A 23,901-nucleotide genomic window follows, 5' to 3' on the forward strand; every position below is an offset into this window, starting at 1 on the left:
ACGTCGATGTTGTCGACGCCAATGTGACAGGCTTCGAAGGCGCCGAGAAAACTGGAAGAGACCTCGAAGAACTCGAGAGGATCGGGATCCTACTCGAGGATGTCGACGACGGTCTCGGCGTCGTGCCGGAGGCTCTTGGAATCACCGTTGGCTGTGGAGTAGCCGTGGTCTTCTCTTTCATCGGCGTCGATGTCGGCGCCGACGATTGCGTCGAGTCGATCGACCGATGCGTCGAAGAACCCTTCGACAACGGCGTAGATGGCGCCGATCCATACGTCGAAGACGGTGCCTTCTTACCTGATGACTTGTGGCGCTCTCGGCTGGAATGTTTCGCCGGGCGCAGTGACTCGCAGCGTTTTGATTTTTTGGGTTTTTCACCCGGGGTATCACCCTCAGCTGTCTTCGAGGGGGTCGAGGCCGCTTTCTCGAAGACGCTTAACATTTTCTTTCTGAATTCCTCCCACTCAGCCTGAGAGCTGTGTTTTGTGGGACAGGAGACCCTTTCTGGGGAAACAGAAGACGACGAGGAAGGGGATCTTCGATGTCTCTTCTTTGAGTGTCTTGATCTCGACGAATGGTGGGAGCTAATTCGAGATCTAGAATGGGAATGTTTTCGACGGCGAGGAGACGGTTTGCCTCGACTCAGCCGAAGAAACTTTCGAGGAGATTTTGACTGACTTACCTCTCTCGAGCTTCCCCTTGCGCTCCTTCAAGGCTTTCGCCGTCATGGACATGCAGTCCTCACACTCCGAACAATGGTGCTTGGCTCCCAAGCACCACAAGCAGATCCTGTGTGGATCCGTTATCGACATTTTTTTACCGCAGTCGCAACATTTTTTGAAGCCGGATCGCGGCGTCGTCGGTTCCGGTGAAGATGCCATCGAGAACGAGTTGGTATATTCGAGTATATGTAGAAGGTTTATTCTGACTGAACTGAGCAATGATGTTCCGAGGCCCCACGAAGCGCGGAAAAACGGAACTGAGCAACGGACGCCGCGCGTGGCTATTTATGGGCATGGTGACGTCGGCACCGATACGGTGGCCGTCGAGGGACATCGACTCGGCGGACGTCGACGCGCAGCGCCCTCTACTGAAAAATGTTCCGAGGCCAGCAAACTGGAGACGAATGATCAAAGATAAGGAATACATCGGAGGACACAATCCCTTCGGAAATTTAATATCTGGGGTCCCTTTTTAGAGATATAGGTATAATATGTCACTGATAAAGATTGGTGTTTGGCTTAGTAGTTACCAGGGACAAATGCTGAAGTTTTTGAACTATATTTTTGTATATAACACTAGCCTGCTTGATAGTAACTGCAATTTTGGCCTCTATGGTCACATGGAAAAGACACCATGACTGCCCAATTTTCTTCTGCTTTGTAAAAAATGAAAATTCTAATACAAATTAGAAAATAAATCACTTGAAAGTGCAAACACATTACAAACCAAACTGACAAGCACGTAAATCCTTATGTTAAGCATAAATTATTACAGCATTGTCCCCCAATCCTGGTTGGAACACAACATACAAGTACCAGAACGCAAAGTAATATAAGCCTAAAAAAATGTCCTTTCACTTTTAAAACTCATATCAATAATCAAAGTGTATTCACAGCCCAATTTGTTGGGACATATCTATAATATCTAAAGGCAATTACACGATTAAGACGCAAACAGGAAAACATCATTCACAGTAAAAGTCACAAGAAAGGGTTAATAAAAGGGTCAAGTTGCCAAATGAAAGTCCGCTGATCTGATACATTAAAGAGTCAGCGGAGAGAAATGTCTCGGCAGCTATGGGAGTCATGCAAAAACGCAAATGAAATAGCTCAATTTTACCGATGCATTTCCAGCAGTGACTGTGCCATTTTTCTTGAAGACTGTGGGTAGTTTTGCCATTTGTTCTGCTGTCGTCTGTGGTCTAGGATGCTCATCCTGCTCAACGTTTTGGGTCCCTTTCCTGGTTTTAATCTCAATTGGAGCCATCTCGGCAGCAAAGTAACCAGCATCATTTGCTGAAACGCCAAGGAAAGGGTTATTAAATGAAATCTAAGCCACAAATGAATGAATAATTGCATTTTCGAGGCACCGAGGACTCCAGTGGCCTGAACCACAGAAAGGAACATCTGAAAGGATATTGGAAAGTGTAGAAACCTAAGCAAGTAGATTTATACTCAAAAGGTTTTCTTAATTGATTTATCAACAAAATACCTAAATGACTACACTCTTAAAAAAGGAATTCACATAAACCTATCTCAGAAGAGTTTAGTGCCAGGAAATCAAACATTTAAAGAGAAGAAATGTAAAAAGAAAGTTAAAAGTGTGAAAAAGAAAGACATGCAACAGTAGACGCAAGGTGGTATCATACAGTGTCAGATGAACAAAGTGAATGTCTCTAAGAGTACATGGAAAAGATGCAGATAGCATAGATCGAGAAAGAAGCTACCGCAGCAACAAAAATCAGTGAATCAGTTAAAATGCCTAAACAATAATAGAGTTAAAGTTCATGCTAACATATCAAACCTGCAGTGAACATTACTTCATATGATTTTCATTCTTACCAGAACATGGGGTTAATGAGGATTACAAGTAGAGTTACATGCTCTAAGATAAAGATGTTATAGTGTGACTGTGAAAGCGACCCACATTGTTCTGTAGTTACCACTTTAACTTTTGTTATGAAGTGTCCGTTTCTGAAACAGAGTCATTCTGTGTGGGTCGGAGCCATTTTGAATACTTCTGACATGCATCAAGGACCAACAGGATTTGAAATTGGTAGGACCTATTTAGCTGCTGCTTCTGGCCTAGGAGAGCCTGTTAATTTGACCCAATAGTCACAAGGAGCAACTTTTGGCTCCCCAGCCGAACTGGTGTCTTGCAAACATGTGTTGGAATGGAATTCTAAACTGCGCTCTGGTGAACAGAAGTTTAGGAGGCCTCCCTTGTTAGTCAAACAGGGAACACCTCTGGGAAGATAGCCAGGCCAATTCACAGTATCTTGGAGAGCAGTCAATGCTAAGTCACAGGAGGAGTGGGGGTGAAACTCGAGAAGGCAACGCTCCTGCATGGATGCCAAGGTTCGAGCTGGACAGTTCACTGGATGACCCAGGGACACTTCCGAACAAGCTTTTTTGCAGGGCAACCAGGAGGCTTCGAGAGTGATTGCTCACATCACTCCAAGGGGTTGAAGCACCTTTGCAGGTCTTCAGAGATCGAGCTCAAAGCAGGGTTCTACCGGTACAACAGCAGGCTCAAGGTGCCAACCTTCTTCTGTGCAGTTCCGTATAGCCCTTGGGTCTGCTTGGCTCTTCTGGATACTTGGCTCCGTGTACAGGTCGATTCCGACCTGTTGCTGATCTGCCTTCAGAACCTCTCCTCATATCCTCAAGTATGGTTAGTGCTCGCACCCACACCCAGCAGGCCAATTAGGAGATCTGCCTCACTCAAGCATGCCAGCAGTGGTCCAATCGGGGACCACTGCGGCTCTCATTCCCTTGTGCACACCAGACATCCTGGCACCAGTAGTGTGGATTGGGACCAGACAGTTCCATCTCACTTCCTGGGTACCCGCACACGTGACCTGCAGTAGACCACGAAAGACGCGGCTTTCACGGGCAACTGCATGCCCAAATAAGGAATTCTCGGGTCACAAAGACCAGGGGGAAGGCCAATGGACAAACTGGGCAAAGGAGTAGACAAAACACATTGTGGCACTGCCATGATGGACACTAGCCATAGTCATGAACCAAATATTGTAAGCGTGGTATGGCTCGGTAAAAGGTTATAAAACTATATGAAAAAGCTTCTGCTGAAACCAGTCTACTCCTAAGCACATTGTCCAGTCACCAAAAATTCCCTAGTGGATGGCCACAGCCCAAAAAACACAAGGAACCCCATTTCGTGGTACCGTAATGTACTTGGCACAATGCTGAAATGTTACCCAAAGATGAAACAACGTCAAGAGACCTTGAGAAATCATGTTTCTCAGTATCCATAAGGATGAGCGAAAGCTGAAGGTTGTGCTCCGTTGGAAAAAGTCAGATCAGGAAGCTGAAACAGCAGCAAAAGGTTTGGGGGGGTCCACGAGTATAGAGGTAAATTATGAGAAAGAGAAATGTTCTTCAACAACATTAATATGTGCTAATAACTAATTATTTGAGAATGTTATTAAAGACACATTAGGACACATCTATTACACAGTTAAGCTTAATGGACCATACCTAATTGGCAAACTGTTAAAGTGTGTATCTCTTCTGGAAGTTGCATTTGCGGTGTACTGGGTACTGGCTTCTGGTTTCCTAGCGGTGGCTCCTGCCTTCTTGTTGATACCAAACACGCAGGAACTGCTTTTAGCTCTTGCTGCTTAAATCCTAATTTCGAGCCCAGACAAAAGTAGTGGCGCCTTATACACAGATTAAGAAGCGCTGGTCATTCACTTCAGGCAAGAGAACCAAACCGATCGACAGATTTTAGGTCCCAGCAGGAGAACACTGCCTGACTGAACTTTTATTCTGCTCACAACTTTCTTTCAGTAGGCTTGTATGACCAAATGAGGAAAGGGACCATTTCTCACCACACAGACCTTCGAGCAATAATGAAAGAGGGCATTTTATACCGTATGGTGGTGCTCCATGGTTAAACTTCCCATGGGCTAGCTCATTGCTATGGTCCTGCATTTCTTATCAAAATCCTTGATCATGGTCCTTTCTCAGTCCGATTTAAACTTAGAGAGGTTGTCTGCAGAAGGGAAATATCAATATTTTGTAAACAAGATCTGTAAGATTCTCCTACCCAAATTCCAAAGCCATAATCCATTTTACAGCACTTCCTTTTAGTTCATTTGAACCTTTAAGCTGTTATTGTCACATATTTCGACCTTGGAGGTCTATTGCTAATCAGGACCACGCAGAACACGGCATTGATTTTACTGCATCATACTTTACGTGACTAATGAACCAGAAGATGCACATCGCCAGCAGCATTTTATGAATGGCATCCGATACATACCTTTGAAATCTCGAGAGCTCTCTATGTTACAAGGCAACTGACGAGGCATCCACTTGTACGTCAACAATGACACTTTTGACATAGGTATTACAAAGAAAACCAGCCTTTAAAAAGACCTCCAAGGTCGAAATTTGTGTCGGCACTTAAAGATTCAAATGAGCTAAATTGTCCAATAACATATGCATCACCTAATTGGCTCAGCTCCAATTTGTTCATGGGAAGGTCCCCTCTGAAATTGTTTCAATTAAGTCAATTTCTGACTTTGTTCATTAAATCTTTGTCAAAGTTCATCCAATTGGTTGAATTAGAAATTGATCAAAAAAGCTACATTAATTGCTTGTGCTTTAATTGAATAAACGATTGATCAATAGAGGACATGATAAATTGATTTTCTCTGTGTGAGATTTTACTTTTCAACATTTAGCCCATATATATAAGTTTGGTATCCGATCTTCATCAAAGTTCATTAAATTAACGGGTGAAGATTAATACAAACAATTTTCCTGAGACGTTAATTACTTTTTTAAGATTATTGTTTATTCAATACAAAACTTAATATTCGTTAACCTCCATGTTCGTTTTGTGCTTTTTGCAATTGTTAATATTCACATTTAAATTTTGATTCAATAAATTATCCAGTGCATTCTTCAAAGAGAATTCTTGAGCGAATTGTATATAGATTACTTTTTGTAACCAATGCAAGGCTTCATATTCATAATTTAATTCCATGTTAATTACTATTTGCAGTCTTGGTTTTTAATCTTAATCTTATCATTTCATCCAAAAACTTTCTTCGGCGGAGAACCACCCTGAATCTTGCCAATCAACCATGAGTAATGGCGACATGATCAGACCAATCCAGTGCCACGGCAGAAACTGAGTGGATCCTTTGGTAAGAAACTAGTCTAAAGTATGACCTTTTACATGGTTTGGGTCAGTGCTAAGAAGAGAGAAACTAATTGAGTCTATGTGGTCTCGTAAAGTGCTTGCATGGATGTAAGCGCTAATTGAGCAAACAAATGTCAGTTGACCAGGTTTTTGTTAAGAATAAGATAATTTGTCTGAGCAAAGTCATGTATTTCAATAGCCTGGGATACTGTAGAGACATGGATGTTGACAAAGTAATGGTAGACGGAAAAGCCATAGACTAGGTTGTCAACAGGGCAGTTGATGAAGACTTGTTTGTGGTGGTATTCAATGAAGTCACAGACAGAGCACTGCAAGGGCTTTGAGGCTTAGTTATTGACGAGGCAGTGTATGTGCTTCATTGACAAAGGCATTAAAGACTTGCTAGTCAATGGGAGTCTGGCTCAAGGACGAAGCTGTTTTTGAGGATTACCTGGAAAGATTAATTGTCGAGGATTTCGTGGGCAAGACCTTTGGTGAAAAAGTGCAGGGGTGGGGGGAAGAGGCAAGCTTTTCAGGCATGGAGTTTTCTCAGAACCTCTTTTCATCTTCCTGAGCTTCCTCATGGGGCTTTGCTCTCTTAGAGGAGGTGGCTTTTTCTGGGGGTCTTCTTGGACAGAGTGAAGCACAGCTCTTCATTGAAACAGAGTCCAAGGCCACCGGGGCTTCACCAGCCAGGCAAGTAGTCTTCTGTGTCTATTCTTCAAAGTCTTGTTGAAAAAAGACTGACAAATGTAGCAAGAATCCAAGTTGTGGTCAGGCTAAAGGCAGTAAAGATACTCTTTGCGCCAGTCTTCCATGCAGAAGTTCTTTCATTTGCAAGTAGAGCAGGCTTTAAAAAAGGTTATTTCTCAGTTTGGTATCAGTCTTGAGAAGAGGAATACGTACTTCAGCACTCTACCTTGGAGGAACACAGAGCAAACTTACACTCCTGTTAGGGGAGTACCTAATTGTTGTAGAAGCCCCTGAACCCCACAATATGAAAGTATGTTATCTGTAGATTTCATAGCATGTAAGAGTTAAAGCTGTAGTTTGAAGATGGTTGAAGAAAACATTTATTAAAGTGAACTTATGAGGAGGGCTTCCAACTCTAAATGTGTGGTAAAGAATATGAAGATGGCCTCCAGGGGTGGAGCTAAGAGGCATTTTTAGGAGCTGAGATTTCTAAAACCTTTTATGCAAAACAAGGTACAAACATCAATTGGACTACAATCCAAAACAGCACAAAGTGTTAAATCAAACAAATTATGTATTTATAGGGCTTCCTACATTAATTGGCACTGTTGAAGCTTGCTCTTAGAGCGAAACATGTGTAAGCCACCAATCCTGAGCATAAATTGTTGAATATGATTTGGACATCATTCCTGAAAAAACATTTGCAGTACTATCTTTGACAAACATTATACTGTCCCTTTATTTAACTATAAATGTATGTATAGGTGCAAATATTCCAAGTGATAGGTACTCCTACAAATCTGAAATCCGAACATTTCAATAATTTAAGAAGTGGCGTAATTAGTTATCCAGTACACTGAAATCAATACTTATTTATAACTTATGTTACCATTTAGTCAGCATCCATTAATAAAAGTGGCAGCGAGTGGCAGTCCTGGAGTCATGGCTGTCATGGCTGTCTCGGCTGCGAGGACTGTCCCCCGCAATTATCACTCCAGGAGGAAGATGGCCGCTGGTTACGTAGCACTTGCCAGTGCCTGAACTCCGAGAGACAGCTGTCAGTAGAAGCGCGGTTAAAACCTGAGAGTTCCTCCTCCGTTTTGAAAAACGGTAAAAGCCCCACGTTGAAAGAGGATAAAAAAAAAGTGGGAGCTCCTCGGAGGATCGAGGTATGTGAAAACCCTTCTCTGATTAGCCAAGACACAGAGGATTTCCGAAGTCCGACAGCAACCTTTCAAACACAGAACTTCCTGTCTACCTCGCCTAACAACCCTGTACAACCAGTCTCACAACACCCGGCAGGAAGCCCTCCCCTTGCCCGCTTACCGGCTATATCCGGAGGGGGTGCCAAGTTGGCGAACCAGGAGGTGTGCAGCCCTGCAGTAAATGGCTTGTGCAGAAATGCGGGGCCTAGTGGTAAACAATGGCGGGGAGAGAGTCCTCGATCGCTGCAACGATCTGGGCCCGAGGGTGGCTCTCGTTATCGCAGGAGTTTCTTTGCTCGCATCAGCTGATAAGGTTCTGATGACGCCAGGCAGAGCTCCAAACTCCCAAACAGTCAGAGCGCTGGTTCACACCGACGCAAGGAAGGACTTGCCTCGCCAGCACATAAGAGAAGCCGCAGCAAATCCGACGAGTTCTGCCCCCATGCAGGGCAACGATAATGTCAATAGCGTCCCTGGCGATAGCTCGGAGGACGTCAAATGGTTAACGCTGGAAATCAGGCCTGGAGTACAGGAAAAGGAACCAAAACCAGCCTTGAGCCCAAAGAAACGGCCGAGACCTTTGTTTAATAACCCGCCTCTGAAGTTAAAGAAGCTGAACACAGTGAAAGCACTTAATAAAAACAGAGCTCGCCACGGCGGTCTCCAAAAAAACCTGCCACAAACTAAAAGAAGTCTTAGTGGAGAAAAAGTTTCATCTTGGAAAAAAGACGTTGGTAAATCCACACCAATCACCCTTCTGACAATCTTCTTTAACAAGCAGGCACATTTATCCTCGGCTAATAAAGCTGAACTATCTGATGCAGAGATACTAGAAGCTGTATTAGACTGTCACCTGTTTCATAAACAAAGGAGGCTAGACGATATGACTGCAACAAAGTTAGGAACTTCTACACTCAATTCTCAAATAAAGGCACAAACCCCCCAAACAAAGTGGCATTTAGGAAAGTCGAAAACACCTGAGTTCCTGAGTCACGTGCTGACCAAACAGCCCTTTTAACAGAGCTACTACCGCAGACCACCTTCACAGCGGAAAATCACTTGCCAAAAACCATTGATCTAACGATCACTCCGCTAAACGAATCACAGTCCAATATTGATTCCCATGGCCTTTGCCTCTCAGAGCTACATCTAATTTCAGAATCTTCACCATTAAGCAGCCCTTCTTTAAATCCACACTCACTTTCACTTCAAAAGTCCAACTTGGAAAAGTCTCAAGCGGCCGCTACAGACTTTCGAAACGCAAAAGAGCGTTTGGAATCCAGCAATAAAGGGCAACAGGTCTCACCTCAAAGAAAAGTCAGCAGCAGTTCCGAGGAACTCAACGTCCTGACATCAAAAACACCTCCAGCTCGTGGAAAGTCACAGCTAGAAAATTCTCGAGACACAAACCCTGTAACTTCATGTCTTCCCTCTCACTGAAGACACTCTTTGGACTGGCATTCCAGCCAGAGACAACAAAGATCTTCTCTAATACCAGCTCCATCACCACCACCTCTGAACAAATCACATGTTCAGCCTCAACCAACAAACAAAGATACTCTGATGAAAAAAACGAATTTTTTTTTCAATCATGTCAGCAATTACTATCGCACTGGCGCCGTTCACTAAACTTTACGACTCTATTCACGAAACATTGAAAGACCATACAACAATCCAGGCCATGAACCATACCAAGCTAATTTACTTGGAAGGCTATGTAACGGCGCAAGAGGAAAGAGCCAAAAATTTGAACTTGAATCTAAACGACTTAACATCACGGCTTCTTGCCATGGAGAAGGCCCAAGACCGTCCAGATAAATGCTGCAACTTCAGCCAACAAAGACTAGACACAGCCTCACCACCTGCAACTATCATTGACTTAACAGCAACAAAGCAGGTCTCCTTGGGTTCTCCTATAAGAGAAAATGTTAACATTTTAACAAAACAAGTAACAACCAGCTCGGGAACCTTCTCAAACGCTAAGGCAGTAGTGCTCACCGTCGACTAACGGGCCCAGGATCAAGCCGGGAAATTCCCATCTTCAGGATGTCCGGATCAAGCGTACGCAATCTTTGACAACATCAGGCCACGACTGGATAGGAACTTCAGCAAACTGGACGACTTTAGATCAATATCTATACCTCAGCACAAACTATTAAGCTCTCTTTCAGGAGGCTTGGTTATAACAATGACATCAGCACTTTAGCGATCAGTAGTGTATCAAGCCCGAGTAACAGGATCCAAAATGAGGTGACCCTAAGTCAAAGACTACCTCCCTCACCTAAAACAGATGACTTTCTGGCGAATGAGACTAATGAACCTCAGCCAACATCTAAACGATGTGCCGCCCTTGCCAGTATCAAACCAACCCCCTCATCCTATTCAGAGGAAAGTCAATTTTGCCATTTCAAAAATGTACATACCTACTAGTTCTAAAGAGGAAGAGGATGTTCCCCCAACACCTTTTCTTACGTTGGAAGAACGCTGGAAAAAAAGCGTTCCGGGCTGGTAATATACGGCCTCCAGATTCTCTGCGAATGCCCAAAGACACATAATAAAAGTCCCCTATTCAAGGGGCATGGCCAAAACACGCTGGAAAACGAATAAAAAGTCCTGAGTCTGTAGGAGTCTTTAGATCTCCATCGCGAAGACAAGATGCGGTCCGAACTGCCTACTACAATTCCTGCAACAAAATGGGCCCTTCAGAAACTCGGTACAAGTCCAGAACAGAAATGTATCAGAAAACCTCAGCTGACAAACCCAAATCTAAGTGGGTCTTCATATTGGAACAGATTCAGGGCAACCATGATGAAGTAACTTTAAAAAGAAGATCAGTGTTAACCCTTGTTCCATTACATCCCGAAACTTCGCAGTATTAAAACTGACAACTTAAAAATAGTGGACCCTAGCCATAGACATGACAAAGCCATAAGGCACCTCCATATTTCGTCATTAACGGTTAAAGATCTCTTAAGATACGAAGCAAAGGAAGAGTGCGATGATGAGCACACTTTCTACAAATGACCTGTGTATAGCGCGCGGAACACCACTAAACATAATGCCGAAAAACGAATAAAAATAAATTATCTTGGGAAAGGGATGACCTATTGAGCTAGAAATAGTTTCATTAATTCAGCAATTAAATAAAGAATATTTCATACAAATTACAGTCCTCAGACTTCAAGAGAAGTTACGTCCCCAAGATCAATGCTACATACAAACCCCACCATCAAACAAACAGGACTTTGTTTTATATATGGATAAAACGCTTCGGTATGATTCCGTACTCAGCTGAGTGCAATTTATCAGTGTTAGGTTGCTATATGTTGCCCAAATAGCAAAACTGCACCCACTTCAAAAACAGCTATCATTTCAACAAACAGAATGAGCACGGGTCTATGCAGTCACCTTCGCTAAAACTGAAAGTGCTGTAATTATGCTACTATACAATCTTATGCTATCACAGGGACTCTGCAAAAGAACAAGGTTGACAATTATGCATCTACAAAGACACAACATAGAGGCCTGTGTGATTTTATTTATTTATTCATTTATTTATTTATTTATATAGTGCTAAAGCCCGCAGGCATCAGAGCGGATTCCAAAGAGACAAGACGAGAGGAACAAAGACGGGACAGCAGAGTGGGCAAACGGTCGTTCACAGTGCTAAGTTTGTCATAATTCAAAGATTTATTTGGATAACAGTGTTTTCAATTTCTTTCTGAATTGAATTATAGTTGGTTTCAAGTTTCAGAGATGTTGCTAGTTCATTCCATTTTTGGATACTTCTAGTCGGAAAAGCCTTGCCTAGGCCATTTTGCTTTTTCGTTGAGATAGTTTGTAGGAGGCCTTTATTGGAAGATCTAAGGCACCTAGGTGGCCCATGCCACTTAAACTGTTCCTTTAGATAAGCTGAGGCTTTGCCGTATAGGCATCGATGGACCATGGTGAGAGACTTAAAAATAATTATTTCTTCCATGGCCAACCAGTGAAGATCTTTTCTGTCTCCTGTGATGTGATGACTTCTTGACCTGCCTGTGATTGTCCTGATGGCGTTATGTTGGATCACCTGCCATTGTTTCAGACATTTACTGTTTGCTCCTAGGAGCAAGGAGTTTCCGTAATCAAGTCTGGACAGTATTGTTGCTCTGGCAATGATGGTACTGTTTTTATGATCGAGCAAAGGTCTAATTTTTTTCAAAAGTATTCGATGGTACTGGCAGTTTCTTTTTAAGTAGGCTGTGTGAGCGTCTGCTCCTAGGGAGGCTTGTAGGGAGTCTGTAGGTAGACTCCCAGAGTCTTCACTTTCTTGGATAATAGGATTTGGGTGTTTTGATACTGAATGAAGAGTATTGGGAATTCAGTTTCTTTCTGGCCTGTGGTGATCCAAAGATCATCAGCTAAGTCTTAGTGCTGTTGAGACACATTCAGTTGTCCTTCATCCAAATCTCGATGGTGTTGTATAAGGTTGCAAGTTTGACGCTTTCTTGTTTGTAATCCCCGCTGAGCTCGAAAACGAGCTGGGTATCGTCGGCGAAGTTGGTAATGAATATACCCATTTGGGACAACATAGTACAAAGGGAATGCATATACAAGTTGAATAGCAGTGGGGACAAGCTAGCTCCCTGTGGAACTCCACAGTCCACAGGTTTGGTGTTTGAGGCCTTATTTCCCCAGACAATCCTGGATTGCCTGTCATGTAGAAACCAGGCTATCCACTTAGTTGCCTCCAGTGAGCAATTTCCCGAGTTTTCGATGGCCTCTCGGAGTCTTGTGTGATCTATCAGATCAAATGCTGCCGAGAGGTCCAATAAGATTAATAGGCCTGATCTTCCTTGTCCAAAATGGACAACATTTCAGTCTGAAGGTCTAGGAGTGCCGACTCGGTACTGTGACCGGTCCTGACGCCAGACTGTTGGGGGTGTAGCAGGTTGTTGTCGTCCACGTAGTTTTGGAGTTGTGCGGTGGCTATTTTATCTAGAATTTTCAACAGAAAATTGCATTTTGTTATGGGTCTTAAATTAGCCGGGTCTTGTTGGTCTAGTTCGGGTTTCTTAGGTAAAGGAGTGACCGTGACTGTTTGGATTATGGTGGGTACAGTTTGGTCCCTAAATGAGGCATTAACCATTCTTCTAAAGAAGGGAGCAAAGATATCAGGGTTTTCTAAGATAAGTTTTGGTGATAGTACGTTTTCCGAGCATGAAGTGCAGCTCCTGTTTGAGAGTGTTTTCTTAATTTCTTCCAAAGTAATGGGCCTGAATTGAAATTTAGTATTTCCTAAATCAATCTTCTTTTCTGTTGGTTTAATCTTAGTCGTCGTGCTTATGGTCTGACAGTTAAGAATGGTCTCTCTGGCTTTAGTGATTTTGTAATGGAAGGCCATTTGGACTTTCGCACAATCTGTTTCTGTGGGCTGGAAAGGTGGAGTGAGTGTTTTAGGTTTGTCTATGGATTTAAAGATCTGAAAGAGCTTTCCAGTGGAGTTAGCCGCAGTGCTGATAAGCTTGTTGTAGTAGTTGTTCTTGAGGTCAATGAGTTTGGATTTGTACCTGCGGTTGGCATTCTTCCCATTCATTTTATTTGTTTCTGTGGGTTCTTTTAACCATTTCCTTTCGAGGTTCCTTTTTTTTTTTAAGTTCAATAGCTTCAGCATTGAACCATTTTTGGTGATTAGTGTTAGGCCTAACTTTTTTGTTTTTTAAAGGGCCTTGAAGATCAAGTAATTCTTTCATGCCTTGATTGTACATCAATATGATGTGTTCGCATGAGTCATCGTCTTTAGTGTTAGTCATGATTTTATTCATTCCTTCTGAAAGCATATTGCTAGTGATTTTTTTCAGGTTCCTATCAAGTACCGATTTAGGTCTATTTTCTGTTTTTACTTTTTTTTGTTTCAGAGTCGGGGAGATTTCAATCTTGAAGTGATCTGACCAAATACATGGGTAAGTTCCGAGCATACACACTTTGGAGTGGTTTGTGATAATCCAATCAAGCTGGTTCCCTGTGACTGCCATGGGGCCCTTGTTGATTATAGTAAAATCGTGGTTCTCTAGACCCTCTTCTAGGGTAATGGCCTGTGTCATTTAGATTACCCCTCCATCTATTTATATCGCCCAACAGTATAGTCTCCGTTTTGGATGATTTAAGGTTGTTAAGAATGGTAACTAGTTCATCGTTGAAATCAGATGTTAGGGACAGTGGTCTGTTTATGACTATTATGTTTGTACAATTATTATGGGTGGGTGTCAGTTTGAGGTGAATGACCTCGCATCCTGTACACTGAATCGGAGTGGTAAAGAGTTTAAGGGTTTGTTTGGCAATTATTGCCACTCCTCCGCCCTTTCCAATCTCTCTGTTTTTAGAATAGATATTGTAGTTAGGTGGTACTGCGATATCTATAGTGGGACCCACAGGTTCTTGTAACCATGTTTCAGTTAGACATATAATCTCTAGCTTTTCAACTAGAATGTAATCGTGGATCTCCTGTGCATGTTTTGCCATTGACCTGGTATTAAGTAATGCAATTTTAAGGTTTGTGCTTTCTGATACCATTTCCTGAGCTGTTGTTTTATGGGGGTCCGTTGAATATGGTGTGCTTCCATTCTGTATGGCGATTGGTTTAGGTAGGTCAAATCTGGATCTGATGTGATTGATGGAACTTAGATGCTGTTCTTATGCAAGGCATATCTCTCATTCCATCTGATCCGTTTAGCCTTTTCAATGACCGTTAATAAGTCACAGGGACCTACGCCCCCTTCCTGGAAGCGATCAGTGGTAATTCCAATATTTAAGAAGGGGGACAGATACATTACTCACTGTAATCTTATTTCTGATGCTTGTATCTGCTTAGATTCAAATGCTATGCATAGGCCGACCTCTAGTGGTAGCTGCAGAGGATTACATTTTTTGTTTCTGAAACTCGAAAAAGAACGTCGACAGGGCGTGCCTGTAATACTATCCCTAGTGTGACATCCACTGTACCGATGGTCTTTCACACGTCGAGATTCCTCAGATTGTTTTGTGTCTGACATGATGTAGTATAAAGTGAGTACAGATGTACTTAAGCAGATGACAGTAGAAAAAGCAAGAAAACATCTATGCACCTTATACTCCACAGGGGAGGAAGGATGGGCGCATGTGAAACTGAGCATATGCAACCATCAGAAATATGACTAGGGTATGTATCCCTTCTGAGTCTTGTGGATCTGCTTAGATCACATGCTATGAATAGATTAGCGAGCAGTTTCTGGAGAAGGTGGTGGGTTGTGAGGCAAATAGATGTTTTAGCGCCGCTTGCCCCACCTGCGAATCTGCTTTAGAATGTGTATCAATGCAGTAGTGCTGGGTAAAAGTATGTATGGAGCGCCATGTCGCTGCTTTGCAAATGGCGTCCAGCGGGACGTTTGCAATAAATGCCAGAGTAGCTCCTGTACCCCTGGTAGAGTGATCTCTTGGTGTGAAAGGAAGAGTCTTGCTTAATAAAGAGTAGCATAGTTGTATGAATTTCACTATCCATCTGGAGATGGCTTTTTGTAAACGTGATCACCTTCCCTGCCAGGTGCCATGGAGACTAATAGTTGGTCTGTTTTTCGTAGCGGTTTTGTTGTGTTTACATAGTAAAGACCCACCCTCCTTACATCTAGTGTATGGAGTTTTTTTTTTAATCAGCTGCGTATGAAGGGTTTTGAAAGAAAGCTGGTAGTTCAAGGGTCTGGTTGACATGGAACTTGGATATGTACTTGAGTGAAAACCCTGATTTGTGTTCTTAGTACCAACATGTCCTTGTGGATAAAGCTTGTAGATCACTTCTTATGGAGGTGATGGCCACCAGAAAAGCTGTTTTATATGCAAGTTGTTTAAGGCTGGATTTGTGCATAGGCTCAAAGGGGAGACATATGAGCTTTGTGAGTACCACATTTAAAGCCCATCCTCGAGGCGGGTTTGAAATGGGGGGGTAGAGTATTATTACTCCCTCCATCAATGCCTTAATGACCAGGACTTTCCACCAGGACACCTTGCTTTGAGAAGTGGTGTACACGGATAGAGCCACTAGGTGAATTTTGATGGAGTTAAATACTAGTCCGGAGTCTAGTAAGGCAGGCATGCAATGAAGAATGTGTGAGGGAGTACATTCGATTGGGTTTATACTTTTTAACTGGCACCATATTACAAATCTTTTCCATTTGTTAAAATAACAGTGTCTGGTGTTAGGTTTGCGTGCCTCCTTGAGGATTTCCAAACACCTTTGAGTAAGTTTTAAATGGACAAATTCCATGACTTCAGGAGCCAAGCTGCCAAGTTCATAGACTGAGGGTTTGGGTGGAACGCTGTCCCCCCCGTGCTGTGTGCGCATGTTGCAGGGGCACAGGAGTTTGATTGGTTCACACATCGCCAGTTTGCGAAGATGCAGAAACAAAGGTTGTCTCACACACATAGGAGCAACTAGGATTAGTATCACTTGTTCCTGGTGCATTTTGTTCATCATTTTCTCAGTAGTGGTGTTGGGGGTAAAAGCATAGGAACATTTCCCTGACAAGCTCATCCACAGGGCGTTCCTCTTGGATTCGTGTTAGGGAAACCTGGATGCGAAGTCTGGGAATTGTTTGTTTTGGCTTGGGCGAACAATTCTAAAGTGGGATAGCCCCAGAGGGAGAAGATATGTAAGAAGTTTCTGTCGAATTTCCACTCGTGCTCTTCGGCAGGGGATCTCTAGTTACTGAGTCTGCCAGAGAATTGAGTTCCCCTGGAACATGTTGCGACGTCAGGAACATGCCCTGCTTGAGAGCCTGCATTTTTTGTGCTAGTCTGGACAGACTTGGAGTGTGTGTCCAACTGCTTGTTTATGAAAAACATGGCAGTGGTGCTGTCTGTGAGGACTTGTACTGTCTGACCTGGCAGGTGCACTTGGAAAGCTTGTAGGGCCTTGAGAACTGCTAGCAGTTCCAAAAAGGTTTATGTGATGTTGGGCTGTCATCTGTGTCCACAGGCCATGAGGTGTGTGGTGATGGTAATGAGCTCTCCACCCGGTGAGTGATGCATCTGTCGTGACCACTTCTTGCACTGTAGGGTTGTGAAAAGGTTTTCCTTTTAACAGGTTTTCCTTTGTCCAACAGTGTAGCGCTTGAACTAGGGTTAGCGAAACAACCACTATCGTCCCACTGATCGCTTGCCTGAGACCACTGTTTGGCTAAACACTCATGCATTGGGCGCATGCGCAACTGAGCATGCGGAACCACGTAAATGCATTAAGCCATCATCCCGAGCAAGCGCATTGCTTTGCATACGGTTATTTGGCGACCGGCTAGATACTGAGGTATTTGCAGCAGTATGTTTTGCGCTCTTTCATTTGAGGGGAAGACTAGTCCCTCTTCTGTCTTCATGAAAGCTCCTAAGAAATGTTTTGTCTTGCTCGGAATGAGACTATTTTTTCTCGTTGATTGAGAATCCCAATTGGAACAAAAGATCGATTGTTCTCTGAGTATTTTGCTTGCAAACCTGGCGGATTCCCCTGTTACCAGGCAGTCGTCCATATAAGGGTACACTGCCACTACTACTAGTACCTTGGTGAACACCCTTGGAGCGGAGGCTATAAAGAATGGTAGCACCTTGAATTGGAAGTGTTTTGCTATTTTGAAGCACAAGAATCTTGTGCGCTGGGAACATTGAAATATGAAAGTATGCAACTTTCATATCCAAGGTTGTCATGTAGTCCTCCCGCTTCAACGGTGGGATTACTTCCTGTAGTGTTCTCATGCAGAATTTTTGTGGCTTGACATATGTGTTTGCAGGGTGCAGGTCTAGGACAAGGCGGATGGTTAGGTCTTTTTTCGGCACAAGTACGTACATTGAACAAATACCCTTGTTTACCTGGTTTGCCGGGGAGATTTGTATGGTGTCCTTTAGTAACAGCGCTTTGACTTCTTTCAACAGGATGCATTGTTCTTCCTGTGAAGTCCGTCTGTCTTGGAGAGTGGTTGGCTGGTGTTTGAATTAGCTCATTGCAATACCCACCGCCACGGTGGAAAGTACACACTTGTCCGACGTGATCCCCTCCCATGCGTGGGTAAAGTGTGAAATACAACCTCCTACTGCAGTGGAATGGGAGGGAACCTGTAATGGGTAGTCATTGCTTGGGAGGGGGTTGAGCGCCCTCTCGAGGAGAAGGATCTTCCCCTACTTCTAGACCTTCTTTTGCCTCTTTGAAACCTCTTTTGGGAGGACTGCCCTTGAGAAGAACCCTAGGATGAATTTTCCTACCCCGTTTTTAGTTGGACAACAGCTGTCCTTTAAACCGACGTACGTTTGAGCCTCCTCTCTGCCCAAAAAGTTTGTTAGTGAGCTGTCCCAAGGATTTGAGGGTTTCATATTCCTCCTTTGCTCTTTTAAGTGCATCCACAACTGCTTTGCCAAATAAAGCATTGGGCTCAATGGGCAGGTTTAAAAGGGTAGACTGGGTCTCCAATTTGAAACTCGATTGACTGAGCCATGCGTGGCGTTTGATAAGTGTGCCTTCTGCTAAGATTCGCCCCACGTTGTCTGCTGCATCTAGGTTCTTTTTTAGGGATGCAGCTTGCTACCCGTCTCCCTTCAGTGATGGTGTGGGAGAGCTGTGTTTTTAGGTGCTCTGGAACTGAGTCTATTTGTTGTGCGCTCTCCTCCCAATTGTGGCAATTATAGATGGCTAATAGTGTAGCATTATTAGCTATTCTTGTTTGATAGCCAGCCGATGAAGCTACTTTCCTGCTCAGGGTGTAGATCTGTTTAATCTTTGTCAGGAGAGGCTTCAGCAGAGGCTAGCGGGGTTCTAGCTCTCTTTCTTGTGGTGGTGACTACTAGAGAGTCAGGCCTTAGCTGCCCCCTAATGTATAAGGGGTATGAAGGGGCTGGTCTAAACAACTTTTTGATGCATGGGTTGACTGGCCGTGTCAGATTGGGGGTAAGCAGTGAGGGTTGAATACGCCTCTGGATCGATAAACTGGGGATAAACTGTGCAGCAGATTTTAAATCCCCAAAGATGTCCTCCACAAAGTCTTTATCGACCTGGGCTTCGGCGTATCTATCTTAAAGTGCTCTGCAGTCTTTAAGAGCAGGTCATTGTACTGCAGTTGGTTATCTACCGGGAGGGGTCGGCCTCTGGTGGGTCGTTATGGTCTGGGGATTGGACGATGTATACGTCCTTGTTGTCCTCATCATAGTATTGGTCTAATTCCCCCGTGACTCCTTGGTCCTCTGGATATGAATATGAGCCTGGGTCTTGGGTGTCATAACAATGTGTGTCTTGACCTACGTCTTGATACGAGGTGGAAGCCTGTGTGGTGTCTAGGTGGGCTTTCTTGGCTGTGGGCTGTTTGCTTGCTGCCTCGCCCTGTCGGGGGCCCTGAAGGTTGTGGAGTTATTCAGCGTGTTCATCAAAGAAGTTTACAAAACGGGACATTCTTCCCATGAAGTAATGGCATTAGCCAAGAAGGAACTGCGCGATATGCGTCCGACTACGATGGTGGAAAAAAAACAATCTGAGGGACCTCTATTCGTGAAGGACGATGGGTACAGTGGACGTCTCACTAGGGATATTATTACTGGCACGCCGTGTCGACGTCCCATTTCGATTTTTGAAAACAAAAAATGTAATACTGCGCAGCTACAACCAGCATGTGATCTGCTTAGATCAACAAGCCTCAGAAATATATAATGCTTAGGTATGTTTCCGTACTCAGCTGATGCAATTTATCAGTGTTAGGTTGCCCTCTGCTGTCCAAATATCAAAGTGCACCCACTTCAACAGTAGCTATTATTTCAACAAACAGAATGAGTACGGTCTACGCGGTTACCTTCACCTTCCATTATCGCAGAATAATTTCAAGTTACTTCTTTCCACCCCCACTTCTCTTCACACAGGGCACGGCGGTTCCAGTGTCAATGAACAGTTAGTTACTGGATCAACGGTCGAGTCTCTAGAGAGCAAAACGCTGTAGGACGAATCCCTGCTCACAAGATAAAACTGAAAGTAGGTGCTGTAATTATGCTACTACGCAATCTTATGCCATCACAGGGACTCTGCAATGGAACAAGGTTGATAACTACCGAATCCATACAAATAACCTAATACAAAGAAAAACCAAATCAGAAATGAACTTTATTTGACTGAATATAGTAGGTATTGTATATGTATGGTAAATAGGTGGGGGTGGATTAAGGGTATAAGTTAGGGTAGGGAGAGAGGGAAGGAGCGGTGGGACTTCCCCCCCCCCCAACCCACCCTGCATTACCTTAAGAAAAAAAAGTTATAAAATCAAAAAAGTCAATAGGTAATTTCTCTATTCGTTTTTTCCCCAAAATTATCACGGATATCTGATAATTACGCATCTACAGTGACACATCACAGAGGCCCGTGTGATAGATGTAACTTAGATACTGTTCTTATACCTCTCATCTCATCTGATACATATAGCCTTTTCAATTATCATTAATAAGTCATAGGGACCTACGCCCGCTTCCTGGAAGCGATCAGTGGTAATTCTGATATTTGCGAAGGGGGACAGAAGTTACCCTATGAATTATCAATCGATATTGACCTTTAAGTTATTCTATAACAGCGAATGTTATGCTGGGAACAGCTAGTAAAGTTTTTTGTCAAAATTATACAGGGCGCTGTCATAATTTCATACTTCAAGCCAGGGCACAAGCTGAGGAACCCCCTGCAGCAATGGACGAGATACAAAGGGCTCCTGTTTTTCCCAGTGGACGATCCTGCGTAATTCGTAAATGTCCTGACAGTTTTAAATGGCATCCAGTATAGCAACAGCTTTGGACTTCGTGAGGTGGAGAGGCACCATTCAGATAAACCTTTCTGCTATGGAGTCCAGTGATGTCTACTCCTTGTGTAATGGCTTGAAAGCAGTCACTTAGGAGCTCCTGCTATGAGCCAAGGTTGCCGCTACCACCGCTGATTGCACATGTGGATTTGTCTAGTCATAATGTCCCTTTCTACTGGGGTTCTGAATTTGTCATCTAGTTTTCTGCTGAAGACCTCTTTAAAGTCTACCAGTTTCTTTAACTCCTTCAACAAGATATTGGGTTGCAAGGGAATGGCAGTTTTACCTCATTTCACTCACAGGATCGCTGCTCGAATGCCTGCCTCAATCAGTTCTGGTTCTTGAATCGAGGAACTGCTTAACACCTATTGCCCCCCATGTATTGCCTTAACCATATGCGGCAAGTCGTCACTCTGTAGTGTCCTCATCCAGTTCAGCCGAGGGTACTGATGGTGCCAACAAGGATTGAGGAGTCTCTACACACTGTGGCATCAAACTTGGCAACAGGTGTGGTGCAGTTGGAGGCAGATCAGGTGGAACCACTGGATCAGGTGCTAGCGAATGAACCTTCTTTACAATCAGATTTTTAAACCAGTTCTTTTTTGGCAGACTATAACTGATCTGTCTGAGCCTATGTAAGAGAGTCATCCTGCTGAAGCAGTGTCCCCCTTGAAGAAAATTGAAAATTGAGCTCACTGGTAAAGCTTCAGTTTGTGCTGAGTGTACTATAGAATAAAAGGAAAAGCCATGCCCTAGTAATTTACACAGGCCAACAAACTCTTGGTTGAAATTTCGAGCATGTAACGATGCAGGATTACACCTCTGGAGGTGAATATGTGTGGTTGACCAGCATGGTGTAGGATTTTCCCAGTTGAAGGAGTCCCACCTGTCATCGAGTGAGCCATATGTGTCTCTTGAGAGGAGAGGATTACTACTGAAAAGTGTGCTTGATCCAGTAGTGCCTGATCCAGATAGTGAGGGCTCAAGCCCACGCTACAGCTGCAAATGGATTCTTTTTTTCCGTTTAGGTTTGCCTAAAGGATCCTTCATGTGATATCAATTTTTGAAAGCGTACCTGAGCATTTGCAATAATTTAGACGTTGCTCCTACACCTTTGTTAAATGCTTCGGAACGTCCAATGACTGATGGTGCCTGGGATGGCAGGGCTCAACCTGTAAAAGGCATCCTTCCCATTCAAACGTTGTGCTAGAGGGTATTCGTCAATCAACACCTGTTAGTCATAGCTTGAGTGCCGACTGAGGGCTGTGAAAGCATTCCACGCTCCAGGAAAATCCACAGTATATGGTTCAATTTAGGGCAGTCATATAACACAGTTCCAGGGCCGGTGAGAGGTTGCCGAAGCAGCACCGTAGGTATGTTCCGAATGTCAGTTCTGACAGACACTACATTGTTAAGATGGTACCTCGTTTCGTGCAGCAATTTATAGAGCTCCGAGACCCCCTACTAGTCCAGTGAGTTTCTGGGAATGAATTACCTCAGTGAGGTATCCGTCAAAACCGAACACAATTCACTTCCTTTGACATAATGTATTTTTAGAACTCTTTCAGTGATGGACAGAAAACCTCAGAAATGATCGAAGTGGCGTGCAGAAAAATATGTTGCACAACATACAATCAGGTCCTAAATCATCATGCCCCAAACACTGCAACCACCACGCATGCCTGAATACACCTTCTCACCCAAGAAAAGCATCTGAACCAGAACTTCACAGACCTGAAGGAGAAAAGAAATGTCTCAACAAACTGCGTGCACAAATAATCATGCATCGGGTCGCGGATGCTCCTGCCTTTTCTTTACAGAAAAAAGGGACTGGCGGTTTGGGCCGGCAGCATGAACGGGGCAGGAGCTGTGTTGGGAGCAGCCAAGCAAATGGACATCACATTGTTTTTAATCGTTAACGCTGGTCTACTTGCCTAGGAAAGAAATCCAACAAGTATGGAGGAAATTCCCCAGGAACCCAAGGGTTTCCTTTTCATCATGCACGGAAATGAGGGTCAGCCAAAAGGCACGTTTCCTTTTACACCCATGTCTGCAGGGAGGCGCACAACAAAGGAAAACAAAGGCGACCTGTTAGGGAGAATTCTCAGAAATGTGCTAATTCCACTCTACCTTAGAGAACCCCAGCACTTTTGCTGGACTCGAGAACTTTTTAATTTTGAACCTGGAGAGAGTGAGACCTTTTTCCCCACTCTCATGCATTTTCTGATTGTTAACTATGTGTTTCCTTATGTTTTTTGAGTTTGACAAACTCCACAGGCATCCTTTTGCATTGTTTCACACAGCACCTTTAGTGCAGTGACACAGAGAAGTCTTTCAGATTTCCCAAGGTTTCAATACCTTTCTCTTGGATGAACTACTGTTTCCAAGAACAGTAAAGTGAAATTGACTTTACTTAAATTGTAACTCTAGACCCAGCACACACTATCTTACAATAAGGTGCTGGAGGGATTTCTTAGTAGCCCCTTTGTCTAGCTTCTCATGTAACATTATGTTACCCTTAACACAATGGCTGGTGGCAGTGGTTACTTTTTACTACTGTCTCGTGTCTTTACCAAGGGCTGCGTTAGCAACTACAGTAAAGCACCCATGGGAGCCATTTGTCAAAATGGCCCGGTCTTCTTTTTTCACCATTTGTTGTGTGGGTCCTTCTTGAGATTTACTCTGCACGCCAAACCAGGTTTGGTCCCTTTGTTCGTTTGGTCTTTGGCAGGCTTTACGAATGAAACCCGCCTCTGGCTCCAGAGAGTCTGGTAGGGGCAGGAAGGGAGGGAGGTGCTCGAAACTCCCTGTGCTCAGTCTCCTAGGAGACAGAAATGCACTCCTTGGTGATTGGCTGGCTAGCACTCTCGAAAAGAAATTGTCGTTTGTTTGCTCCCCCAGAATTTACTTTAAATCAGATTGAACCAAGGGGGTAGGGTACACTTACGGTTTATAGCTGTCCGGCCAGGACAGCCACCCTGCTGGGCGATTGACCGCTAGGCTGGAATGAATGTGAGAAACCTGCATAAAAGGCGAGGCTTTTTGGCGGTAGGCGGAGTCGACCACTGGACGAAGGAATCCGAAGAAGAACTGTAAGAAGACACCTGCTGCAACTCCTGGACCGTTGGTTTGCACAGTGAAGCCTGCTGCTGTGCTGAAACTCTAAATTCGCCTCAACAGAGAAGCCCTGCAAAGAGACGACGTCTTCCCTTGAGTTGGTGAGACAAACTAACTCCCAAGTAAGCCACCCGGACATTCGTCTTGGAGCTGGTTGAATTTCCACAGAGTGCTGC

At 43.8% G+C, this 23,901-nt stretch overlaps 1 protein-coding gene across 1 annotated transcript in view; it reads right to left on the minus strand.

The window, feature by feature from the left end:
- ACAA2 (acetyl-CoA acyltransferase 2) overlaps positions 1 to 23,901 on the minus strand; it is a 417,950-nt gene that overhangs the window by 152,784 nt on the left and 241,265 nt on the right. The window contains exon 6 of the mRNA XM_069626958.1: positions 1,843 to 2,018. Within this exon, the coding sequence (XP_069483059.1) occupies positions 1,843 to 2,018 (176 nt within the window). The remainder of the gene's footprint in view (positions 1 to 1,842; positions 2,019 to 23,901) is intronic.

The sequence above is a fragment of the Ambystoma mexicanum genome, chromosome 6p (assembly GCF_040938575.1).
Source record: "Ambystoma mexicanum isolate Mex_15411 chromosome 6p, UKY_AmexF1_1, whole genome shotgun sequence".
NCBI classification, from domain to species: Eukaryota; Metazoa; Chordata; class Amphibia; order Caudata; family Ambystomatidae; genus Ambystoma; species Ambystoma mexicanum.